The 26,344-nt window shown below is 36.5% G+C and overlaps 3 protein-coding genes across 5 annotated transcripts in view; 2 read left to right on the top strand and 1 right to left on the bottom strand.

The window, feature by feature from the left end:
- Window positions 1–387: 387 nt before the first annotated feature.
- On the top strand, window positions 388–16,398 carry LOC107701656 (deleted in lung and esophageal cancer protein 1-like). The gene is made up of 39 exons (XM_016503701.1): window positions 388–647; window positions 904–1,044; window positions 1,401–1,557; window positions 1,684–1,794; window positions 1,881–2,068; window positions 2,173–2,392; window positions 2,924–2,927; window positions 3,578–3,656; window positions 3,925–4,012; window positions 5,362–5,535; window positions 5,716–5,852; window positions 6,477–6,569; window positions 6,702–6,792; window positions 6,889–7,051; window positions 7,147–7,339; window positions 7,629–7,702; window positions 7,812–7,968; window positions 8,090–8,183; window positions 8,808–8,938; window positions 9,066–9,224; window positions 9,406–9,536; window positions 9,675–9,828; window positions 10,202–10,312; window positions 10,431–10,549; window positions 10,678–10,869; window positions 11,151–11,209; window positions 11,298–11,449; window positions 11,544–11,659; window positions 11,736–11,806; window positions 11,896–12,122; window positions 12,208–12,363; window positions 12,490–12,609; window positions 12,741–12,835; window positions 13,024–13,111; window positions 13,233–13,448; window positions 13,584–13,751; window positions 14,648–14,801; window positions 14,992–15,094; window positions 15,987–16,398. The coding sequence occupies exons 1-39, from the start codon at window positions 564–566 to the stop codon at window positions 16,126–16,128; spliced, it is 5,112 nt and encodes a 1,703-aa protein (XP_016359187.1). The 5' UTR covers window positions 388–563; the 3' UTR covers window positions 16,129–16,398.
- Window positions 16,399–16,784: 386 nt separating this feature from the next.
- Window positions 16,785–20,907, bottom strand: LOC107701655 (3-ketoacyl-CoA thiolase A, peroxisomal-like). The gene is made up of 12 exons (XM_016503700.1): window positions 20,606–20,907; window positions 20,435–20,528; window positions 19,530–19,587; window positions 19,365–19,444; window positions 19,224–19,266; window positions 18,664–18,762; window positions 18,498–18,578; window positions 18,191–18,381; window positions 17,934–18,113; window positions 17,723–17,778; window positions 17,492–17,637; window positions 16,785–17,198 (listed from the first exon to the last, which is right to left on the bottom strand). Exons 1-12 carry the CDS (start codon window positions 20,756–20,758, stop codon window positions 17,123–17,125), a joined length of 1,257 nt encoding a protein of 418 aa, XP_016359186.1. The 5' UTR covers window positions 20,759–20,907; the 3' UTR covers window positions 16,785–17,122.
- A 792-nt stretch (window positions 20,908–21,699) lies between these two features.
- LOC107701654 (mitogen-activated protein kinase kinase kinase 3-like) overlaps window positions 21,700–26,344 on the top strand; it is a 79,038-nt gene continuing 74,393 nt past the window's right edge. For all 3 annotated transcript variants that reach the window (XM_016503699.1, XM_016503696.1, XM_016503698.1), the window contains exon 1: window positions 21,700–22,142. The gene's annotated coding sequence lies outside the window, so the exon portion shown is untranslated. The remainder of the gene's footprint in view (window positions 22,143–26,344) is intronic.

The following is a 26,344-nucleotide window of genomic DNA, read 5'->3' as shown; positions in this document are numbered from 1 at the left end:
TGTTTTGCACAGCTAAAAATAGCTGGAAGCGGATGAGACCGATGTAACCGGATAATTACTTTGACCCAATCAACAATAATATTAAATTTAAAAAAATCCCCATTAGGTTAAAGTTCCATCTGACGAAGGGCTCGCATTAACTTTAACAGCCACTATGGTAGCGAAATGAGTGTCGCTTAACTAACGTTAAATCCATAAAGGTAGAGCTAGACTAGGTCAAGAGAGGTGGAGCTTACGTGTAGCTCCTCCCCGCGGGACGTCTAGCGAGGGGGAGCTACACGTAAGCTCCACCCATTTGCTCTGCAGCGAGCAGCCTCTCGTTTCCTCTGGGTGGCTCGCACTGTAACTATGGTGACGCCCTAAATAAACATGGCGGTCTATCTAGTAAAGGGAACTTCTCCTTGGTGCCATTTAGTGTATTTATTATTTCTGCCGTCACGTTTTATATTGAGACATATGAGTATCTACGGCACGTTTCCATAAAATATCACCATAAACCTTGAAGGAGCTTGAAGTATTAAATTGCGTTTAAAAAGTTTTTACACCTTTTACACGATAAAACAATGGCCGATGAAACTAAACTAAAAGCACTAAAGAGTTCTGAACCCTCCATGAACCGACACAAGCCAGCATCAAAGACAACTCAGGTAAGAGAATGACTACTGACCACTAGTTATTTTAACAGTTTGACTTTACCGAAGTCCTTTTAAGACTTTACTCAACCTCATGTTGTCTCAATAAACCTGTATAACTGTATTTCGTCGAACACAACATTTTATGTTATACTATAGAATGGTATAGGAATTATGTAATTTTCATTTTTGGGCGAAGTGTCATTAAACAAATCTATCAGATCAAAAAAAATTTTTTTTTGCTTGAAAGTAATTAGTTTTGTGTGTACAGGACATTTCTCATCTACTGGCCAGCATATTCAATGACCTTTACACCATAGAGGTGATTGGGAGGGACACTGTTTCTAATCTTAGTAAATCACGCAGAGGAAGCAACAACTACCATGAAAAATATGTGGAAGAGCTTCAGCAGGTGCCTCTCTCTTCACATCTGAGCAAAGTCTCTCTTATAAAATGTGACATATATACATGAATTTTTTTTTATGTTTTTGAACTTTTAGGACTCCTTTATGAATAGAAAGTTCAAAAGAACAGCATTTGTTTTAAATAGAAATCTTTTGTAACACACTAAACATTTTTGCTATCACTTTTGATCATTTTAATCCTTCGCTGAATAAAAGTATTAATTTATTTTAAAAAAATCTTACTGACCCCAAGCTTTTGAACAGTAGTGTTGGCTCTTTAATTCTTATTCAATCTTGTTTTTTTGAATTTGTATTATCTAAACTATGATTTTTTTTTTTACTGAATTTTTTATGATTTTATCAGGTGCATTTTGAATACAGCAGACGGATTCAGAACGCTGACATGCTGGAGACACACATCATACAGGCCCGTCTGCAAGCTGCTGCAAAGGAGGAGCATGAACACAACAGAATCATGGAAGAAGTGGGTGAGGCCTACCGTCAGCTGGGTCTTCCCCCGGGTAGGTTTCTTTAGTTGTTTATTTAAACAACCATTATTTTTACTATCCACAGTGTGTCGTCAGTTAGTTAGTAGTCTTATGACACAAAAACCCATGTAAACAGAAGAATCCTCTATGTCTCCAAAGTTAAATCAGCTTTCAAGTGGTGTGTGGACAGTGAGCTTCTCAGGAGCAACAACTTGATTTGCCCACTGGACTATACAACAGTGCACACCCCAGTTGTTAAAAGCCCAAAAGGTAATTTTTCACTGACTATAAATGTAAAAAATATTTAAACAATAAGATTACGCATCATAATACTGTAATTTTCCCATTTTTCGCAGGCAAATTTACTCCAGGCTTTGCCCAGCCAACTATCTCTTATAATATGCACATTCTCACCGAACCACAGGATGATGGTTACACTCCTCTCCCCCCACCTGCACATACGGCCCAGAGCCTGCTGGAACAATCAGAGGAGACACTCACGCTCCCTTCCTCTCCAGAGTCCAGCTCCATCAAGGGCACTGAGGTTTGCCTCTGAACATAATTCCATTTTCCTCATATCAAAGGGAGTAGAAGTGTGTGTGTGTGTGTGTATATATAGTCAATTTTTCAAATTTTTTATCTCTAAAGCTCGGTTTGTTGCATAAGGCCTCTTGGATGGAGAAGCCCAGTGCTCAGAGTCGGGCAAAAGACAGGGCTTCCCTGCAGAAACACAAAGACCAACACAAGTTCCTGCGCAACCCTCGCTTCCTGCTCCCAAATGCTCAGCGTGGCGGAAAGTCTCTCATCATGCCAGGGAAGAGGCCGGAGAATGTGGGAAAGGGCATGAAAAACACTGGAAGAGAAAGGTGTGCCTGTGCTTTTGATTTTAATATGTTTTCTTTTGGAAGATCATACTTATAGATACACTCGATATTGATTTATTTGATGTCTAATTTCTATAACCTCTATAATTAGCTAGTATAATTAGTATATTAATTATTTGTTTTAAAATTATTTATTTTCTCATCTTTCATTGGTCAACAAAAAGTTGGCCACATCACCTTTAAATAATGAATGTCCTATCAAATTCAAAGCAAATAGACTGCTTTATGAATTTTCTTTTAATCCCTATAAGCCTTGTCCTTTGTTGTTGCACTGTTTGTATTTTGGTCAGCTTTATTCAACCATTATTGCCATAATATTTGTGCAGCTTGGGTAGGGGAAATATGATACACATGAGCACTCAAGAAACAGGTCACACCCTTTTGTCTGCCATGTATTATAAATGCTAACCTGTATGTATTGTGATATATTTTTTCGTTTGGCTTCGTATGACATCTAAAAAGCACAACGTGCAATTGCAAACCAGCAGAATGGATTATTCTATGAGTATAATCAGCCATGTAGCCTATATAAGTTTTTTATTTGTTTTCTTTTATTGGCCTTATTGTCTCCAAGCACATATCAGCATGCCAGGTGGAGGTAATCAAAGAGAACATTGAAAACTGGATTCCAAATGAATCACTCCATTGCCTGTTTCACTTGTCTGGCCCAACTGAAATGTCTTTGGCCATTTAAATTAGGAAATTTTCCCTTCACAGCGGCCAGAAGAATCACAAGACTATCAAAATGCCTCAGCTGACTCTTTCTGTATTTTGAGTCAATGGGTTCTGTGCAGTTCCTGTTTTCTGCTTCTTGGTAGTCGACAACAGAACAGAAGATCCCGTTTGAATTAGATACTTCATAAAGTGTGGCTGGGCAGTTGATACAAAGTATGTACGCCAAGAAATTAGATTCAAATATTTGACTGTAAATGGGAAAGTATATATTTTAGTTACTGTGACTGGTTTTTAAACCCCTTTTCCTGTGGTTAATTTCTAAGTGCACAAATGTATTCTGTGAATTAACACATGATTCTGGTTTACTGCACATAAACTGATGGACAGTTATATGACAAAACTACTGCATTCTATTCTGTTTATTTATTTGGGTATACTTATTATAAGCTCATACATGGCAAATTATTGTCATAAAATTCCCTTTCTATCTTAAGTCCTGGTCCCGCTCCCATCTTCACTGTGAAACCACCTGTGATCATCTTCACTGACTACAGAGTAGGACACGTCTACGAGGTATAAAAGCACCTTATATTTCATTCATTTTGGTCCATTTGAATGAATAACTATATTCATACTACAACATGAAATGTATGAAATTATAAACATGTTTTGACTGTGTACTGCATGTTTTTGCAAGTCAATAATGTGAGGTTTTTTACTTTTTACTATATGACCCCTAGTGTAAATGTTCATAAAATTTTCCCTACTGGGCCACTTCTGAATGGTGTCTTTCTAGTTCGGTATGTTTTCAGTTCTTAATAGTGCCTTCTGTTTTCTGTAGACGGCGGTGGAGCTCAAAAACATGACTGCGACTAGCCATCACATTCGAATGATTCCTCCAACCTCCCCACACTTCTCTGTTGGTTTGGGTGAGTCTAAAGAAAAAAAAGCACCTGCTGACCTCCTGAAAGACTCATTTATGTTGCCAGGAGTTCTCTCTGCATGATTTGCATTGAAGCTGAAATGAGCTAGAGGAAATGGCAGGGTTTTTTAACGTTAACTAAAACTAAAACCATAAAAAAAAACATTTTCATTACTTCAGGTAAAATCAAAAATTAAAAAGATAGTTCACTCAAAAATGAAAATTCTGTCATAATTTACTCACTCTGAAGTTGTTCCAAAACTGTATGAGTTTCTTTATTCTGTTGAACACAAAAGAAATTTTTTTGTTACATCACTGCTTTCTTTCAAATTAACACTTTAGCCCCCAGATCACATGATAAACAGTATTTATGGGTAGTTCACGTGTCTCGAGATATAACAAGCTATACTCCTATAGACTACAATTTTTTATCATTATTTTGCTTGTAATTTTAATATTACTCATTATTTGAAAAAATAAATGGAATATTTGTACTTTTACATGTGTACTATTCTAAATATTATACATAGTAAATATATTATATATTAAAATATTTAATTTTTAAATTAATTTGTCAAACTTAAGGATAATTAATATCATTCGAATGATTCCTCCAACCTCCCCACACTTCTCTGTTGGTTTGGGTGAGTCTAAAGAAAAAAAAGCACCTGCTGACCTCCTGAAAGACTCATTTATGTTGCCAGGAGTTCTCTCTGCATGATTTGCATTGAAGCTGAAATGAGCTAGAGGAAATGGCAGGGTTTTTTAACGTTAACTAAAACTAAAACCATAAAAAAAAACATTTTCATTACTTCAGGTAAAATCAAAAATTAAAAAGATAGTTCACTCAAAAATGAAAATTCTGTCATAATTTACTCACTCTGAAGTTGTTCCAAAACTGTATGAGTTTCTTTATTCTGTTGAACACAAAAGAAGATATTTTGAAGAATGTTGGTAACCAAACTTTTGCTGTTAGCCAAAAAAAAAACATTATGGAAGTCAATGGTTACCAGCAAATGTCTTCTTTTCTGTTCGATAGAAGAAAAAAACGTATACAAGTTTGGAACAACATGAGTGTGAGTAAATGATGACAACATTTTCATTTCTGGGTGAACTATCCCTACAACTGTAATAAAATAAAATATATATAAAAAAAGTAACCCTTATTTTATAGTTGCCAAAGCAACATTTCTCATTTTCACTTAGTTTAATTATTCTTTGGTATTTACCCTGCAGCTCGAGGAGGCAGAATAGGGAAACAGCGACATCTATTGTTAAAAATGTGAATTACTACCAGTGAATTTCTGCTTTGAGATCAAGATAAGAAATTGTGTAACAAAGCTTTATGTTTCACAGGCAGGTTCCCTGGTGAGGGGGGAATTGTCGCTCCTGGAATGAGTTGCCAGTATATGGTGCGTTTTACTCCAGACTCTCTGGCTGACTATGAGGACGTTCTGATTGTGGAGATGCAGTTGCCGTATCCTCTCATTATACCGATAGAGGCCCACAGACCACCTCCAATACTCAGTTGTGAGTCATAAACTTAACTCTTTCAACATGTAGATCTTAAAGGGATAGTTCACCTAAAAATGAAAAACAACAATGAAAGTCAACTGACATTCAAAATATCTTAATTTGGCTTGTTTTGATATTGATCAATAATAATGGATTTAAAGTTGAATCATTGCCTCTCCTCTTTCTGTGTGCCAGTGCCTTCTGTCATGGACTGCGGTTACTGCCTGGTGGGAGGGGTGAAGTTTATGGAGGTTTTATGTCGGAATGAAGGACTGAGTGCAGGAACATTCTGTGTAATGCCTAAGAAACAGTGGCCTGCCTCAAGCCTTAGGGTAAGCAAGCAAATTTCAACATGAAATCTCATTCAGTTCATAGTTAAGATTCCTTTCTGTGACAGTATTATTATTTATGAATTCCAGTAAATCTCATATTTTCTACTCTTCATATTTTTTTATAATCTGCGGGTTTAAATAAACTATTGCACACTTGAACCTTCTTTTATCTGTACATTTTAAATTGAATACAAACAATGTCTTAAAGTGAAAATGAAAATGAAATCTATTTTCAGAATACATGTTTTTGATCTTATTGTGAACTATTCATTTTTTACATTTTTGAGCTCGTAATTTTCAATCAAAATGTAATTATTTTTTTCAAAATGATCAAAACTTGATGAAATAACAGACTGGTGACTTATGCCGGACTTCTCCAATCATTTAGTCCGCTTTAAAAATGGCCTGTTCTTCCTCCATTGAATCAACAACCGACAGAAGTCCCCGTCCTACTTTTTTGTTTTTCCGTTTCTGGAAAAATCTGTTTCACTTGGATGTATGTCACAATACAGAAGAAAAGATCAGTCAATACTTCTGTTACATTGTGACTTTAACCTTTGTTGCTTTTGGTCTGTCTTAGTAAATTGTTAACCATCATAAGTGGTAATTCTGTGTGTGTCTCAGTCTGCAGTGAAGTCTACTTACGCAGAACAGCCTCCCTTTGCTATCAGTCCCTCTATTTTCGGTCTTCTCCCTGGACAGGCCACTGTCATAGAGGTGAAATGTTGCTGACTGCACATTTTTAGATCTTGTGAATACAGCGTTTCATACAGTCTGATGTTGCTCACATTTGATTTATATTCACTAATCTGCTAGTCTGTGATTTGGATGTGTTTTTTTTATGTTTAGGTTGTGTTTTTCCCCACAACTGCTGAGATCTCTTCTCAGGACTTCACCATTGTCTGTGACAACTGCCAAGTGAAGGACATCACCCTGCAAGGTAGAGAAACAATTCTGCCAAACAGAAAATTCTTCTCTGAAATTTAAGACATCTCCAAAAAGATATATGTGTACATGTTTCAATGACTTTTCTCAGGTACAGGTCAGCTGGTAACTGTGGAGCTGGTATCAATATCAGGCGGAGAGGATCAGCCTGAATTTGAGGAGTTGTGTGATATCACGGCTGACCATTATGTCAGATTCAACCCAACCAATCCACATTCCACTTTACAGAAGACGATGGTTGTGACAAACAATGCGTGAGTTCCCTGCACACATCTGTGTAAACACAGAATAGTATGTACAGCAGATACTTACTGGCATGTTTGTAAATCATATTTTCGTTTATGTGTAGACATTTGGAGCTCCCGTACCACTGGCAGATCATGAAACCCAACCTTCAATGTGTGTTGCCTGAAGAGACTCTAGACCCCTCCAGCATTCAGCATCATCTTGATACAGACAGTGTGTTCAGCATTACTCCAGTCATGGGCATCCTGAGCCCTGCACAGGAACATGAGTTCCTGCTCACATACTGTCCAAAGGATGTATGTGCACTCACACATATACGCACACTTATACACATGTGCACACCTCTACTTTACTCTGAACCAGGGGTATTGTTGTTAACTAAAACTAAAACTATAAAAAAATTTCATTAATTTTAATAAAATAAACATGAATTGAAATTGAAACGACAACAAAATTCCTACAACTTTAATTAAAATTAAAATAAAAACAAACTGTAAAATAAAATCTACTTAAAAATATGAACAAAAACAGTATGCCAAATGATAGTAAAATAACTCTCTGAACAATTTTTTTTATCTGTCTCAGTTAAAAGACTACCACAGTGTCTGCCAGTTGGTGATCATGGATGTTCCCGATCCACCCAGAATCAGTGATGATGGGTAAAATGAACTTTACTTAACATTTGATATTTGAATTTAAAATTAATTTAGGATACATTTTTCAGTCAATAAGCACGTCATGTAGAAACTTCTGTGTGCTGATTTACAGGATGTGTCTCAACACAGCTCTCCGTGTAAAGGATGTGACTGCTTTAGAGATTGAAATGAAAGGTTCTACTGAGCCGTATAAGATCCTTCTTGAGCCGTATGCTGTTTTAATATCAGGGGAGACTTACATACACAACACAATCCGCAAGAGATTCAAGGTAGCACTGAGTGCAGAGGTCAAATTGACTCTGAAGTTCTTTCTTAATTCCCAAATTTGCATCATAAAATGTTTTTGAAGCTCAGACATGTGTATGTTTTGTGTGTATGTGTGTGTTTTAGATGTGGAATCACAGCAAATCAGTCATTCACTTTGAATGGGAGCGTATTATTGACAGTCATGTAATTGAAGTGGAGCCTTCAACAGGAGAAATAGGTCAGAGCATTGCAGTGTATCAGTAAATTAATGCAGTATGAACAAACAGATATACTGTTCAAACGTCTGGAGTCAGTAAGATTTTCTTAAAGAAGTTAATACTTGTATGAAGGACACATAAAGTTGACAGTAAAGGCAGTTGTAATGTTAAAAACTATTTCTATTTCATTGCTGTTCTTTTGAGCTTTATATTCATCAAAAAAAATCTATGACCGTTTCAACGAAAATATTAAGCTGCACAACTGTTTGCAACATTGATAATAACAGGAAATGTTTCTTGAGCAGCAAATCAGCATATTCTAATGATTTCTGAAGGATCATGTGACACTTACCAAAGACTGGCGTCATGATACTAAAAATTCAGCTTTGCCGTCACAGGAATAGATTACATTTTAAAATATATAAAAATAGAAAACAGTTATTATAAATTGTAATAATATTTCACAATATTGCTGTTTTTACTGTATTTTATGATCAAATAAATGTGTCCTTGGTGAGCATAAGAAACTTTATTCAGAAACAATAAAAAATCTTAGACTCCAAACTTTAACGGTAGTGTATAAGTCTATTAATTAATAAAAAAATTACACAAATAAATTATTTCTAACATGTGCTTGCTTACAGAGATGAATGAGTGTTTCGACATGGAGCTGGTTCTGACTGGAAGCGATCCGGGTCATTTTAACTCCACCCTACAGTGTCACATTCAGCACCATCCTAAAACTATAGGGCTGGCCATTGAGGTCACATTTAAGGTGTTTGAATCCATCTCCCAATGATTTATACTCAGTATGCTATGTGGAGGCCATCACAAATGTTCTCTTTAGCAAATTATGTGTTACCGTTTCATTCAAATTCAGTATATTTAATATGGTGTCTCAGGGTGCGCATTGCTCAGTGAATGTGCCCAGTCTGGATTTTGGTTTGCTGCAAATGGGAAGTGAGAGCATCTCCACCATTGATATCACCAACAACAGCCTGCTAGATGCCCACTGGAGCCTAGAGGAACTGTCCCACACCCAGCCGCTAATCAAGGCCCTGGTACAACACCCCATTTACGCTTCTTAGAAATCAAGTCAAGGGTTTAAACTTATTGGTATTATGTATTAAATGTTATTAGTATTATAAATCAGCACACAGATGTATATAAATATATAGTGTGGATATTTTTTTTCAAAAGCTGTTTTTTTTTTTTAATCTCCTTTTCTGCATTTGTGTTCAGGTGTATATGAATCCAAATAAAGGTGTGCTGCCTCCCCTGGCGTCCTGCAGTGTGGATGTGGTCTTCAGGGCCCTGTACTGCCAGCGTTTTGAGTCAGTCCTGCAGCTTACTGTGCTCAACGGCACTGGCTGGTGAGGAAATGAGTCACATCATTTGTCATTTTGTGTCTGATCTACAAGAAGAGAATACTACAGAAATGTTACCTAATGAAAAGCAGTCATTACTTTTGTCACGTATTTGAGTGAAGGTGTGCATTTGTTTGTCTTTAGTCATCTCTCTGTACGCGCAGTCGTCCAGTCTCCTCAGGTGTGCTTGGTGAGCTGTGAGCTGGTGTTGGCTGATCTGTATGTAGGTGTTCCACAGACAGGCAGCGTTACCTTGTTTAACCAAACACTACTGCCAGCCCACTTCACCTGGAGCAAGGTGAGACAGTTTATATATTGTGTTTATCTCAAGATGTTTTTATCTTTAAAAAAAAAAAACAAGCCAGTGACGATAGTTTGGAAAGAATGTGAAGTGATGTTAACCCGTGATGTGGTCATAACTCGCAGAAAATAAAACACACATTTATGTAATGCAAATTTGCTTTGGCGTAATATTTCATTCACTAGGTGTCAGTATAATTCCCTAAATGAAGCCAAATTAATGAATCTTACAATGTCTGTCAACCAGTCAAAAGAATTCAGTATTGCTGTGATATAATGTTGTGATATTGTACAAGTTAGACCAAGTATTATTTTTCTAGTAATTCACATAGTGTTCCAAACTTTAACTTTAACTTCAAACTTCTTCTCAGCTCCAAGGTGCACAAGCTCATCTCTGCTCTGCAACCTTCAGCCCCTCTGCAGGCACTCTGGAGCCCAATGCCAAGACAGAAGTCTCTGTATCATTCACTGCTCACACTGTTGTATGTACTGCTACTGTAACACCCACAGCTTAATATAAACTAATCATCTGTTGATATTCAAGCTCTAGCGCAATATATTTTCCCAAACATTATTGTGAATAAGACTTTATGTTTTTAGGAGGAACTGACTAAAGTGGCTGCAGTTTGTGAAGTAAAAGGAATGGAGAGTCCATTGTTGCTGGGCTTTTTTTCTAAAGCCAAACCTCTCAGAGTTTCCTACTCACTGCCTTCTGATTGGTAATGCCACAAATACCTCATATTCACATTTCCCTGGACTTTGGTCTTTTTATTAGCTTTCTTTTATCAAGACATTGTTGCAATATCACTGTGTCAACACAATGTCTTTTTCACTGTTACATATTTAGTGTTAATTCAAGGGATGCCGATCACCAAACAATCACACTGGACTTCAGTGAGCATGAGCCAGTCGTCATTCGCAAATCTATCAAACGGCAGTTGCTGATAACTAACGACACCGCTATTACTGCTCCGTTCACTGTTGAAGCAGAGTACTTTACTGGATGCTGTCCTTCACAATTGGATGAAAACTCTGAAAGGTACGGTACATATCTTTATTCTTCATTCATATCTTTATTCTGACTTCTTTTAGTATTAATACAAAAATATTATTAAAAAAAAGACTAACGTTTAATTAACCATTAATATAGCATTTGGGGTTGATTTTTTAAATGTTTATAAAAGAAGTCTCTTATGCACACCGAGGCTGAATTTATTGTAATATTGCGAAATATCATTACAATTTTAAATGCATGTTCCTTCAGAAATCATTCTAGTATGATTTGGAAACATTTCTTCTTATTATCAATGTTGAAAACAGGAGCGGTGCACCTCTCCACTCTGTCCAGGCCAAAAAAATACAGCAAAAAGCATATGATGGTTGGTGGAACCTATTCTTTTGTGCTCTACAGTATCAGTGAAAGTGAAACAGCAAAGTCAAAAACACATTTTCTTTCTTTACTTCCAGAATTTGTAAACTGTCTTCTTTCCCATGGGAGAGGTGCAGCATTCTTTGTTGAAACGAACAGTGGGATGCTCGGCCCATTTGAGACTCAAGCCATCAATATCACTGCTCTCACCAATATGTGGGGGAATTATCAAGACAACCTCATATGTAAAGTATGTCACAAAACAATCAAACATCTTGTTTCATTATAAATATTTTGCCTTTCTCAAATTAAACAGTTGAGTTACAGTGAATTCTGACTTTCAGGTTGGAGATCTAGATCCAACTCCCATTCCTATCCAGATGTCTGTGAGGGGCTGCCCCATTTACTTTCAGATGATTGGACCACAACCTGACAACCAGAACCAGGGTCCAATTATACGGTCAGTGTACTTATAGGATACTTTAGATGTTGCAGTTTACTCGCAAAGACAGTTCTTTGATATTTATGATTGACAGATTTGGAAACTATGTTTCTGGAGGAGACACTGTGTCACGCTCTTTACGGCTCATTAACAACAGTCCATATGGTGAGCCATTCACTACATTGAGTTCACAAATGTACATACATCAAGTTTACAAAAGTACATACATCATGTCATTTTCTGAAACCTCTCAGATATCCGTATGGATTGGATGACCTACAACTTGGAGGTCGGTGATAGTAAATTGATAGATCTGTTGGTTGCATATGGTGAACCCTTTCCTCTGAAGGATGCTGATGGCAATGAAGTTCTTGGAGGGCTGGACTCATCCGTCATGTTCCCGCGCACATGGGATGACAGCCACACCCCCAGCAGAGAAGGAACAAGCTCAACTTTCATGACCAAATCTAGTCTAGGCTTAGTTTTCATGGCAACATCCCAAAACAGATGCAGCTTCTGGTGCAGCTTCACCACACAAACAAAAAAGTGCATTTTCTGTTTTGTAGGATGATTTTGGAGAGAATGAGGAAGAATGTGATGGAGAGGAGGGCAGAAGCCCTTCTAGGTCTCTGTCTCCAGTGAAGAAGCTGTTTTCTGTGTTTCTGAAGCCTCATGAAGGGAACGTCTCTGACTACCCATACTGCATCACTCCACAGCAAACCGTAGGTTATGGAAATCAACACTGTCCCAGGTCTCCATTAGGATCTGTTTTATTTCCATATCTGGATTAAGAACATTAATGATAGGGTGTGATGGGGGAAAAACATTTAATATGCACTTTTCTACAGGTAGTTCCAGCAGGGGGCAGTAGCACCATTCACGTGTCTTTCATTCCTTTGATTCTGTCATGTTCAACCAGTCAAAAGTGTTTGGGTTATGCTCTTGGTTTCATGAACCTGGACTCTAAGGTATATTAATCTCATCCAGCTCACCTAATACAGACTACATTGTGCTACATTCACAATCACTTTCAAAAATGAAAAACAGAATTACGTACAATTATTTTATTCCATACATTTCACTGTTATTTATCTTGTAGCTTGCATCATTGACTCCAGGCAAAGTGGAGAGAGCACAGGGCTATGAACTACAACCTTTGAGGCTGGACATGCAGGCTAATGTAAAACCTGCCGTGTGAGTTACAAATGTGTTTAATTCATGTATTGATATAGCAACCACTTAGTGATGCCCTAGCAATGCCCGAGCACTACTCACATTTTTAGCATATATAAAAATCAGTATATTGCTTCTATCACAAGCATTTCATACAAGTAAATAAATACATTATATATAGACAACTGTGAATCAGTGTGTGTGTGTAGTTTGTCAGTGCAGATGGCAGAAGATACAGACGTACTGGAATTCACAGCAGCTGCCAGTGATACACTGGACGGAGCATCACAGACACAGGTGCACTTCAAACAAACAATATGTATCCAAATCAAAGTACAAGCAAGTTAATTTTGACAGTTCCTGTTGGTGGTGTGAGGGTTTAGCTGGACATTTTTTTGTCTGTCCGTTTGGACTGTAGAAGGATTCCAGGATAACTCGGACGTTCCAGCTGAAGAACAATACGGATATGGCCTTGAGTTTCAGATTGAGCACACACTCTCCATTCTCAGTGCTGCTGCCCCGACAGAGCCTTAAACTGATCAACAGCTCACCCTCTCACAAACACACAACAGGAATCTCTGGACCAGGAGACGAGCAAATATCACTTCTGTTACAGCCTAAACAAATCATGCAGGTCATATTGTTTCTTTGCTTATTCTGTGTCTTGGATTTCAGCTTTTTTGCTTTGTCCCTGTAGGAATCTGTGCTAAATCTGTTGTATTTGTCAATCTGACACAGACGTGATTTTGATAATCATTTTAATTTGCAGGTTAAGGTGGCTTTCCATAATTCATCTTCGCTCCTGACCTGTCTGAATGAACCATGTGAGGAATCAGATGCTCAGCCTTCTGCTACTCTTCTGTGCAATGATGCTGGAGAAAGGACACTACAGTTTCGGCAGAGTTTGACCATTCAGTACAGCAATAACAGCGTACAGGTGTGTACACAGGCAACATGTATATCCTGTAAATATCTAAAATATAAAAGTCTTGGAACAAAATGCACTTTTTGAGGTTCATAAAGCTGGTAGTAATGATAGAGCTGACATTTCAACGCAATATTCAAGCCTATTGCACCTGAAGATGATGGGTAATAATTTCACCCTCTTGTACCCATCTTGTGGGAGTCATATTGTCCTGGAACAATAGCCTCATTCAAACAAGTATTTACAGTGGAAAAAATAATTATGTCAAATTTGAATTTTAAATTTTAGTATTTTTAAAAAATAATTTAATAAATTTTATATTTTTTAAATACATTTTATGTTTCAATTTAACTTTAAACCATTTAATTTTTTTTTATTATTTGTTTCTCTAAACCTATTTCTGACCCCACTTTGAAAACTTCAGATACACTACTGTTTCAAAGTTTAGAGTCAATAAGATTTAAAAAAAAAATAAATTAATACTTTTATTCTAATTAATACTTTTATTTAGCAATGATGCATTAAATTAATTTTAAAAAATGTGACAGTCAAGACATTTCTATAGTCACAAAAGATTTATTTTTCAAAGAAATGCTGTTTTTTGAACTTTCTATTTATTAATGAATCTTGACAAAATATGTATTAGATTGTCCACAAGAATATATTAAGCAGAACAACTGTTTTCAATATTGGTAATAATAAGAAATGCTTCTTGAGCATCAGCATATTGGAATATTTCAGAACGATTATGTGACACTGAAGACTGAAATAATGGCTGCTGAAAATTCAGCTTCAAAGTATCTATGAACCAGAAGCAAGGTTTCTTGATATCTGAGCTTTTGTAGCCAAATACGAATACTCTACAAGTAACCATGTTGTAAATACTGTTGTCTGTTTGACTGTTTCAGACAGTGTCCCTTTGTGCTAATCTGGCATTACCGACACTGCACCTTTCCAGTTCCACTGTGGATTTTGGCACCTGCTTTGTTGGACAAACAACTGTCAAAGAGGTCTACCTCTACAACAGAGGTGGCTCCTTTAGCTACTGGACCACACTTACAGGTAAAAAGCTTTGGCTATGGACGAAGCAGCTGTGGAGTGGAATGACCATGTAGTTGCATTAGCATTGACAAGGTTGATGTAATAAGAGATTGCAGCTCTAATCCTGTTTTTTTTTTATCATCTGATCTTTACAATCATGGCTGTTACTTTGTATCTAGCTGAGCTCATGTTTTGTGTCTAGATGCTGAAGGTGGCATTGAAGTGTTCAGGGTGAGTCCAGACTCTGGTGTGTTGAAAGCTCTTGTAGACCCACCATCCTGTAAGCAGTTGCTGCAGATCAGCTTCACAGCAAGGTACAGTCCATCTCCCTGATACACACACAACCAATCACGCTTCAGAAAATACTTAATTTAAAGGGTTGGTTCACTGTTTTTTTTTCTAGGCTTGATTGTGTTTATGGGGTGCAGTCTAACATGTGTTAATGCTTAGTTTTTTAAAAAACGCATTATTTTTCACATAATTTACCTTTATTCCACACCGCTCTGTCCCTTTCTTTGAGAAACGCTCTGATCATTTCCTTCTTTTATGAAGCCCCTCCCTCAGAAATAGGCGGAGAGAGACAGAGATGCAGAGCGTGTGCAGAGCAGGGGAACGCAAGGAACAGTATTGAGAACCGCTGCTTTATAACATTGATTTTGAAACGTGTGAATCCATTAGAATCGTTAGAAGACAGAATCGCAATTCATGTATGAATAGATTTTTACGTGCACCCCTAATTTTCTCTTCCTCTTCTCTAAAGCAGCGCAGCATGGCCTCGCCCCCTATGCTGCCTTTTCCCGAGGGCAGGGTTTATCTGGGTTTGTTACATCACGAACCCGAGAAGTAACACGTTGTAGTCCCTACCAGCCGTTGTTGTAGGCATTAAGCCAGAATTTTAAAAGGCGATATCTCCGTTTGCATTGAACTTTCAGCTTTGTAACTTTGCAGATATTTTTTATGCTTAAACAGCAACATTACACACCAACTAACATTAAAAAAGTTAAATATCAATGAACCACCCCTTTAAGAAATGGATAATACAATATGTAACTGCAATGGATGAAGATTTAGGTTGAGTTTGAAGTTCAAAGTTCAGTCCACTGAACACTCCACTATATAACTGTATTTGTCTAATCAGACGTAGACCAGTTAATTTATAAACCTAATATAGTCTTAAACTTAATACTAACAGCATTTTCTCCATAGTGATCACAAAGAGTTCCAGACAATCATCACAGTGCAGGGGCTTCTTGGAGAGATACCACTTGTTCTGAAGGTCAATGGAAGAGGATCATTTGATGAGAGTTTTGAGTCTTCAAAATCTGACACAACACTGAGTTCCATATAAAAGACAGAAGAACTGAAACGTATCTCTCTCTGTACAGTCATTCATTAGTCTGACTAGACACTGATCTCTGTATACGTCAAATTCTGTATTTGTGAGTTGTATTCTTTTAATTATAAAGAAGATTAAATAACAACATAAGAACACAAGCAAATGTCAAATGGCGCAGTGTATGTTTGCAAACCGAGGTTCAAAGGTCAAGTTGTAGTTAAACAGTGACTTCACACATACACTACTGTTCAAAAGTTTGGGGTCAGTAAGATTTTTCATGTTTTTTTTAATGTCTTATGCTTACCCAGGCTGCATTTATTTGATCAATAATACAGTAAAAACAGTAATATTTTAAAATATTATTTATTTAAAGTAACTAACTACTGTTATATTTTAATATATTTGAAAATGTAATGTATTCCTGTGATGGCAAAGCGGAATTTTAGCAGTTATGCTGCTTAATATATTTGTGGAAACCATGATACATTTTTTTTTCAGGATTCTTTGATGAATAGAAAGTTCAAAAGAACTGCTTTTATTTGAAAAATAAATATTTTGATCAATTTAATGCATCCTTTCTGAATAAATATATTAATTTCTTAAAAAAAAAAAAACTTACCGACCCCAAACTTTTGAAAGGTAGTATACCTAGCATTTTAAAACACAAGTTTCATGCATAATAAATCATTTTTATTCTAACAAATGAGATGAATTACAAACCTTTACAAATTACACTGGTTACTAAAAATGCTCTTACAGATACAAGCATGTCTGTTTCCTTGATCTGTTATCACAGTTGAAATGCAAGGCACTTTAAAGAGAGATCTGAATGTTCTGAATGTTGAACATCCTCAAAAGTAAGGCAAACACCCACTGATACACACTAAGTAAGACGTGTACTCTTTCTGCTTGTGTTTACAGTTAGACTTCTAGCAGCTTGATTAAAAAGAATTTGACTTGTTAGTTTCTCTGTGTGTCATCTGGAGATTTTACGCTAGGGCTTTTATCACTGGCCAGGATACTCGAAAACTGCAGCCGCTCCCATTCCAGTCCCAATGCACATGGACACCACGCCATACCCTCTGCAACAAAAAACACAACACTGTAAGTGGTAAAAGGAATAATCTTTTTTATTTCCAAGATTAAAGCCTGTATAGTTAGGCTTAAAGTAATGTATTAGGGCCATATTATTTCAGCAGTGGGAAACAAGGGATGGAATTGTGGAATTCAGACATGAAAACTAAATTTATTGTAGAATGGAATCCAGAAAAATTCAAATGGAAAAGTCAGAATTTGGGAAAAAATAAAGGGAATTTAAGGTTGTTGGGGGAAAATTTCATAGGACCCTTCTGTATGATTTTTTATGTGCATTCACCTCTTGCGTCTGCGTTTGAGCTCATTGAGCACAGTCACGACCTGTCGAGCACCAGTGCAGCCCAGTGGATGACCAAGAGCAATGGCTCCTCCATTAGGATTCACTTTCTCCATAGGAATGCCCAGTTTTTCCACACAATACACAGCCTAGGAAAATTGGGAAAGCTGCTGTTCTTAATAACAGGAAAGTAGTGGAATAATTTAGGGAAATCCAAGAAAATCTATAAGTCACCTGACTGGCGAATGCTTCGTTGATCTCAAACACATCAATATCATCCACAGTCAGCCCTGCACAAGCAAATGCAAAAACGCCTCATTTACAGCCATTATTTTGGAATAATGAAAATGAGAAATCTCTTTCAATACATTTAAGCAAGATTACTATTAGAATATAAATGGCTCATTTGAGCCTAGAGGTACAGTGAGAGCAACTGTACTCTCACCAGCCTGGTTGAGGGCTTCTGGGATGGCATAGGCTGGGCCAATGCCCATAACGTCCGGTGGAACACCCACCACAGCGCACGCCCTCAGCACCCCAAAAACAGGAAGTCCCAGTTTGTCCACTGTAGATCTCCGCCCAATTAGCACCGCTGCTGCGCCATCACTCACCTGACTGGCATTACCTGCAATGGGAGCGGAAGAACTGAGTTATGAAATTTAACGTCCTATTTCTTTTTTCAAAAATTCTGCATATGCACACCCGCTGTGGTGCTGCCGGTTTCTTTAAATGCTGGTCGCAGTTTGGCAAGGCCTTCTAAGGTAGTCCCAGGCCGGATCCCATCATCCTTTGTGACAGTAATCGTGCGCTCGGTACCATTTTCGTCTACAAATTTAGTAGTGACTGGTGTGATCTCTTGCTCAAACAAGCCCTTTTTCTGTGCCATGGCTGCCCTAGTGTTATAAAAGTCCACAAATAATTAGTACTTTGAGCTGTTTTGAATGCATTTTTGCTAAATACCAACAACTAGAATGTATAAACTATCCATAAATGTCATGGCGGCAACTACTTTTGTTGGGAACTGAGAGCAAAGCGGTCCTGTTTTTCCCTAGTGATGCCAAATCTCTCAGCAACGTTCTCTGAGGTTATTCTGAAAGAAAACACACAGAAAACTAAGAAAAAAAAGTATATTTGAATGTAAATATAAAAACAGTATAAAAGAATAACATGCATACCCCATGGGAATGATGCAGTCTCTGGCTTTCTCACTGTCCATCAGTCGGGGGCTGATGTCTCCAGGGTTATTCGGTGAACGAAGGGACATGCTCTCCACACTAGCATAAAAAAAAGGAAAAGGAGATGAGCTATAAGATTCAGATTCAAGTAGCTTTACAGGCTTTACATTGATAAAGCAATTGATAGCAATAAAATATAGACATGCACATTTACACACAATTAAAAATAACATTAATAAAAAATATATTTTTTTATTTGACAGTACAACTCTAATTTACAACATATTCTGTCTTCATTTTATAATTCGAATAAAAATAAATAAATAAATAATTAAGACCCTGAAAGAGGTCTTAGTTGGATTTAACAGCAGCAATATGAGACTTCAAATTGAAAATTAGTCAAGTATTAACTTAAAATCTTCAAGTAAATACTTCACATCTAAGTGGTTTGACTGGGAAAAAAAAAGCTTGGAAACCCCTGCTCTATGCAATGATTAATGCTACACTTCATCGTTCACTTCAATTGCTGAAATCAACAATTACAAATGTAGCATACTAACCCACAGGCAAGTCCCAGGTCATATGAACCTCCTCTGATTCCACCTTAAAACACAGGAAAATGCCTGTTTAAACTATAATCTTGTATTTTCTTATGGTTCAGCCCAAATGGGCCATTTTACAGATTAAATTGTAATTCTTACCTGCAATATTAAAAAGTGCTTGTAGTCCAGAAGAGCACTGCCTGTTTACAGTATAGACTGGTACAGACTCAGGAAAGCCACTGAAAGATAAAGAACGTCTTGTATTTTACAGCTAATTCAAATGTTTAGCAATATCTTGATTTATTATTCAATTACTCATTTTACCTAAAAAATTGTGCGACTCGAGCCATCAGTGCACCTGCACCAGGTTGTAGTACATTGCCTGAAAAATAGCAGTAAGTGTATATTAATGTTAAAGGAACAGTTCAGCCAAAAATCACTCTCAGGCTATCCAAGATGTTAATGAGTTTGTTTCTTCATCGAAAAAATCTGAAATGTAGCATTACGTCACTTGCTCACATGTGGATCCTCTGCAGTGAATGGGTGCCGTCAGAATGAAAGAATCAGCTGATAAAAACATCAATCCATCAATTAATGTCTTGCGAAGCGAAAAGCTATGTGTTTATAATAAACAATTTCATCATGAAGGCGTTTTAACTTTAAACCACTGCTTCTGGCCAAAATCCATAAGTCCATAATCCTTAATAATGCTTCTTCCAGTGAAAAGTTCATCCCCTGTTGTCCTCTCACATCAAAAGCCACCAACATATTTGTTTAGATCTGTTTTGGAAATGGTGTAAATTGTGCTTGATCTGTGCATATTTCTCTCCTGATTCAGACGAGAGTTCTTTCTCACTGGAGAAAGCAATATTATGGATAGAGGACTTGTATCTTTTCACTTCACAATGCATTAATTGAGGGACAAAAGTCTTGTTGATTACTTGTGGATTGTGATGTTTTTATCAGCTGTTTGGACTCTCATTCTGATGGCATACATTCAATGCAGAAGGTCCATTGGTGAGCAAGTGATGTCATGCTAAATTTCTTCAAAATCCGTTCTGTTGAAGAAACAAACTCATCTACATCTCGGATGACCTGAGGGTGAGTACATTTTCAGAAAAAATTTTTTTTGGGGTGGACTATGCATTTAATCAGTCTTCATATATGACTGTCATTATTGTGTTTTAGTATATCTTGATTTGATCAGGCTAGCTGTCATCTGGACTTACCAACACACACATCCCCTAGTAAAGAGGGTCTCAGTCCCACATCCTTCAGCACTGCACTCATCACAGCACTGAGAAGCTCATCTGGGGTAGTGTCCTAAAATCAAAAAGACAGACTTTAATAGAGAATACTGTGAATGTCACTGTCAATTGTCATATTGACCGATATCCCACCTTAAAAGATCCTCTCTTCGCTCGGCCGATGGCTGTTCGTAGTCCATGAACCACAACGATATCATTTGGATCAGCAGCTAAAGCGCTGCACTGCCTCATTCCCACACGACTATTTGAAGACAGATGTCCCGACAAAACCTGCACTCTGTGCATTTTCGAAAAAAATAAAATGATAACCGTTTGAGATATACACAGATGGTTAACAGGGTCTGGTGCGTGAACTATGTTCTACATTTCTGATGATGTTTCCTGGTGAACCTTGCTTCTCTGGTCAGATTGGATATCATTGGCTAGAGCGTTATGACGTTTTCGCATGGAATTATGGGCAATGAAGTACAAATCTGGAGTAATTTGTGGAGTTTTTTTCTGCAAATACAAAATTTTAAAATAACATTACATGCGAAAGAAATGATCCTTTATTACGAGCATTAAGATAAACGTACTGACAGCTGTGTAAACTTTATAATTCTGAATTCTTTATAATTCTTGCAAATTCTTTATTCATAAATGCTGAATGTCCAAAACTCCTTTGTATAATGCTTTCTGTAACGAACTTGCTCTGTTAATGAAGTCACTTAAGGTTGTAAAAAATGTTTCGTTCATCCATCGTAAAATATTAGGAATTTAGCATTTTGTGATTTTTAAAAATTATTTTGTATTAATATCTTACTATAGTTACTGACTTTGGTGCATGTGTTTATGCAATAAAATAAATAAATAAATAAGAAGATTTGTACTTTTTACAGTAAATGTTAGGATAATAATATTTTTAAACTATCTATCTATCTATCTATCTATCTATCTATCTAGCCTATATTTATTTGTTTGTTACCCACTGTAGCGTGTTTTTATTTATTTTTCGTCTATTTAATTTTGATATATGTAGGCTATTGTACCGCTAAAAACTTCAAAATTACACAGACCAGGGTTTTAGACTGTTAGGCCTATTTTGACATGTCTAAATAAAATTGCTTAAAATATTGTAAGTAATTATATAAATAATCACTTAAAGTAAAATAATTAAAAGAAAGTTTAAAACAAATTAAATGTTCAGACCTTGAAATGTCGCTCGCTGTTGATCGCAGTCGGCCGAGGGCGCCAGAATCTCGCGCGGCGCGGCGCGAGCGCAGTGTGCGCGTCATCTCTTCCTGAGGCTGACATTACTCTCAGTCGCTCCTCTGTGGAAAAACTCGGCGTCAGTCTGTGTTTGCGGAGAGGAAACTTTCTTCATTTGACGGCGCGCAGTCGACAAGATCTGCACCTTTCCCAAGCGCGTACCGCTCCATCTGTTTGGATTACTGGCATCCGCGACTCCAAAAACATAATCCGCCAAGCTTTTCGGAAGGTGGATTTGTGCGTGACAACTGTATTGAAGTGCGCGCGGCTTCCGGATCTATCACTGTTTTTGCTGTATCTCTCGCACAAGAGCACAGTTTGCGGATTTTTCTTCTTTACGGCGTTTAACCTCGTGAACTCGCTTTAAATCGCAAGTTGGTCATCTTAAATATCAGCACCAGCATGAAGATCCGTACGTAAGGTGAGTTCTATCTAGAATGATAATGACTGCACTTGTATTATCGGTATTGAACAAAGATTTGCTATAGAGGGTAAAATACAAATTGTAATTGTTTTTGTTTTTTTGTTACACATAATGCATTAGACTCCAGTCCAAAGAGTGTCAGGTCACTGCTATTAAAGACAAGCATATTCTGACTTAATGTTGTGTTTTGTCTTGGCTGAACTTGACACTTGAACATCTAGATATAGGCTGCATGTGCAGTAAAACATATGCGAGTAAAAATGCTTATACTGTACATAGCAGCTGAAATTATACGTGACATTTGCAAATTGTGACATTGCCTGAACATACACTTGGATATGTAAACACTATATCTCATTTTAATGTGTATAAATATGTATCAAACTCTTAAATATAAAAAAATTGTATAGTTATGATGTCTTTAGTATAGCATATATCATCATCATCATATAGCCTAGGTCATGAAATGGGCGTCTCGTCCATGAAATACCTGTAAGATTTTAAACATTCAATCAGATAAATGTTGTTTTTAAGTGTTAAGTTCTATTGTGCTATCTCAAGCTAAATGAAAAGTAACGGGGTTGACATTTTACAGTGCATTTACATACAATATATTTATTAGAAAGAGAATTTAACGCTGATATTACTGCAAAAATCCAGTTCTCAAATAATCATTTGTGTAATGTACCAAATTATGGTAACAGGGTTGCGTGATTAATATCGCTCTATAGTTACAGATAAAAAAAGATAAATCGTCTTTGAAGAGCATGCATAAAGATTTTTCTAATTTATGGATTTGTACATTGGTTATATTGTACGTCGTACAAATTATGATGTTAACAGGGTTGACGTGAATGCACAAAATTGATGGTAACAGGGTCGACTGCTTATTATCGCTTCTTACTGACAAACTTAAAATTAAATACTTTTTTTTTTTTTTTAAACACATGTCCTTGAAGAGCATACAAAGAGATAATTTATTGTATTATCAAGGGGGAATTAGGACATTAATTGCAGTTATGAACAAATTATTGGAATATTGTTGCAGTTGTGATCAAAGTTTTATTGTTATACTTCAGTTATGAACAAACTGTTGCTATACTGTTGTAGTTGTGCGATAATCTTTATACTGGTATATTGTTGCAGTTTTGAACAAAGAATATTAGTAAATTGCAGTTCTGAACAAACTATTGGTATATTCTTGCAGTTAAGATGGTATATTCTTGCAGATAGGTGAATAATTGATTAAAACGCTGTTTTGCACTTACGGCTGATTATTTGAATTAAAGCAGTGTTCAGACTTAATGATAATTCCATGGTTTTTACTTAACTTTCCACAGTATTTAAGTAAAGCTCCTTATTGAACATTAAAAGCTGAAGAAAATACAGAAAATCTCATGTAAAATGACAGCAAAACACTGTATTTTTGAATTACAGAAAATTACTGTTATTTAATGTGCCCGTTATTTAACGGTAATTTTCCGACACCCCAGCTGCCGGAATTTTACCGTTTTTTTACGGGATTTCTTTTTACAGTGTACAGGACACAGCACAGTAGGTACCAAATTTGTAAAAGTAGTTGATTTACCAAACCATCATCAATTTTGTCCTGTTTATTAAGATGGTTTAAAAAAAAAAAAAAAGTATTTAATTTTAAGTTTTTCAATAAGAAGCGATAATAAGCAGTCGACCCTGTTACCATCAATTTTGTGCATTAACAGGGTTGAGTAGTACACAATATAATGATTTATTTTATTTTATTTTTTACAATAAACTATTATGTCCAGTAAAGCCTATAATTATTTATAGGGTGAATACATATAAAGCTTTTATCTTCTTTATTGAAATATATTTAAAAATAAAGTTACTATATGGATGTGTGTTTAAATAATGTCTAATAGTAAAAGTTAATTGCATCACAATAGTGCCGTTTAAATATTAATTAGGGACACAAATGGCAGCCTTTTCATGGAATGATCTAGGCTATATAAAGCTATACTATAAACTACAGTTAGGAATATATAAATCCAGAGCCTACATGATACTGATTTTAATAAGGATACTAATATAGACATATAGCCACTACAATGAAAAAGGAACTTGATGGGATGTGCTGGAATGTCCTGCTTTTTCTTGCACTTGTCCTTCAGTCACTCATTGTCCCCTTGAAATATCTTGAGTTTATGTTTGTTTCCTGAAGATCCCTCTGCTTAATGAGTCATTGAATATAGGTTAGTGTTTTTGCAATATGTACAGGTCTATCTCAGCCAAACAATATGCCAAGAATGTTTCTTACGACATGAGGAAGGAATCTAGATGAACCTTGTAACTTCATTGCAATTATTGAAGACGCCAACCAAGCCTTACTGAGTCATAATGCTCACCTTAGACTAGGCCTGGGCGATAAAACGGTATTGATATTTATTTACGGTACACCTTCTTCGATAATGATATAAAAAATGTTCTATATAGTGCACGATATAGGCACATGCTATGAGTGATGCAGACAGCACTCACAAACATGAACATGAGTGCTGTGCCTGCCTGTGATGAGGAGATTGTGAATAAAAAAAAAGAGTTTTAGTCGAATTTAAAATAAACATTTGCATTTGAATACAAAAATAGTACAATCAAATGTCAGGTGTGCATCAGGGAGCGTCATCATTGGAGCACGAGATGCGGTGATGATGATGTAAGTGATGTTTTTGCGCGCCGCTACTGCGTTATTCATTCAAAATATTAGAGAAACGTATTAGCTCAATGCGTAGAAGATCTTGATTAGGTTAAAACCGAAACAAAGCCATTCACACAGAACGCATATTCAGCGCATTTTCTAGACAGACAAATATAACTGCTGCACTCGCGTCACACAAGAGATGTATAGAAAGCCATGCAAAGTTAAAACAGTTTAAACTTTTAGAAAACACGTCACAAATTTGTGAAGGCTTATTCCTTTTCACTGCATCTCTTTTGTTTTTAAAGGCAATCTGTGTGATGGGCGATTTGCATAAATACATGATGCTGTTTTGTTCATAATTGTTTATGCAATTTAAGAAATTATTCGTTTTTTATGAGTTCATTTAGACGTAATGCACTTTTTTATAGACAGTTATTTCCTTGCGATGACAATTTAATGTGCTGCATTATTTTGCTCATTGTGCTCTCCTGTGGCCTCGGGAAACAAGCCAAAAGTTTAACTTTTTTAATCTGCATATAAAACATTAGAAATTGGATATTTGTTTAATTTTTATTTTGTGTGACTGTTAAAACAAAAAAAATTGTTGTTTGTCTCAATAAATTGAGTTAATTTAAAAATACAGTGGTTAAATGTAAAAATTTTTTTCTATTGCTCTGTTTTAAAAAACGTTATAAAAAATGTCAATAATTATCGATACCGAATGATATGAAACATTATATCGTTGATACATTTTTAGCTATATCGCCCAGCCCTATCTTAGACTCAGGTACAGTGATGTTCATGCATAAACAGCCTTTCATAGCTATTGATGTCAAGTAGAGACCTGCACTCCCGTGGGAGTACCGTGGGACCCAACGCAACAGGGTGCGGCGCGGGACGGTGATTAAGTTAGAATCTACTCACCGCAGTGCTGAAATTGCATGCTCAAGAATCCTCTCATTTTAACACACGAAGTGTAGACACTGTGAAAGATTAATTGTGCATATGTTCATTGTGTTATAATAGAGCTTTATGAGATTGCGATGAACTGAGATGTCAGCTTTTAGTGATAATAAAGGAAGCGCTGCTCGCATTCTGCCATGCCAAACCATGCACGCAGCAGCCCATGCTTACTTTTCTGTTAAAAATAAAAGTGGTTTGTAGGGGTGCAACGGTTCTCGGTAAAAAATCGAACCGTACCGTTCTCCACACACGGTTCGGCATATACTAGGACCACAGTTCAACTTAAATCTGACAATGCATCTGTAATATGGTTTGTTAGAGTTCGGCTAATGCATGTTTCTGTTGATGGATACAAATTCTGGCTTCCCAATACATTACAACAAGAGCGATGAGAGAGAGAGAAAAAAACAATACGTGGACAAACCAGTCACTCTTTAATCAATGCGAGTGCTTTATGCTGGAATAACTGTCATTTATGCTGCCATTACGTGTTGATAGCGCAGGTGAGACCTGAACAGCACACGTTGCTATCTGTGTTTAAACTAAACTCATTTAAGCC

Source organism: Sinocyclocheilus anshuiensis, unplaced genomic scaffold (assembly GCF_001515605.1).
Source record: "Sinocyclocheilus anshuiensis isolate Anshui unplaced genomic scaffold, SAMN03320099.WGS_v1.1 scaffold1626, whole genome shotgun sequence".
NCBI lineage: Eukaryota > Metazoa > Chordata > Actinopteri > Cypriniformes > Cyprinidae > Sinocyclocheilus > Sinocyclocheilus anshuiensis.
This window is presented reverse-complemented; position numbering and strand designations above follow the sequence as displayed.

Excerpts from the sequence above, each read along its gene's own strand:
- LOC107701656 (XM_016503701.1), top strand. The coding sequence starts at position 564 with ATGGCCGATGAAACTAAACTAAAAGCACTAAAGAGTTCTGAACCCTCC. Across the intron at positions 7,052-7,146 it reads ATGGTTGTGACAAACAATGC|ACATTTGGAGCTCCCGTACC; the intron begins GTGAGTTCCCTG and ends GTTTATGTGTAG. Across the intron at positions 11,807-11,895 it reads CATTAACAACAGTCCATATG|ATATCCGTATGGATTGGATG; the intron begins GTGAGCCATTCA and ends GAAACCTCTCAG.
- LOC107701655 (XM_016503700.1), bottom strand. The coding sequence starts at position 20,758 with ATGCACAGAGTGCAGGTTTTGTCGGGACATCTGTCTTCAAATAGTCGT. Across the intron at positions 19,445-19,529 it reads CGAGTCGCACAATTTTTTAG|TGGCTTTCCTGAGTCTGTAC; the intron begins GTAAAATGAGTA and ends TTTATCTTTCAG. Across the intron at positions 17,199-17,491 it reads CTCAAACGCAGACGCAAGAG|AGGGTATGGCGTGGTGTCCA; the intron begins GTGAATGCACAT and ends TTTTTGTTGCAG.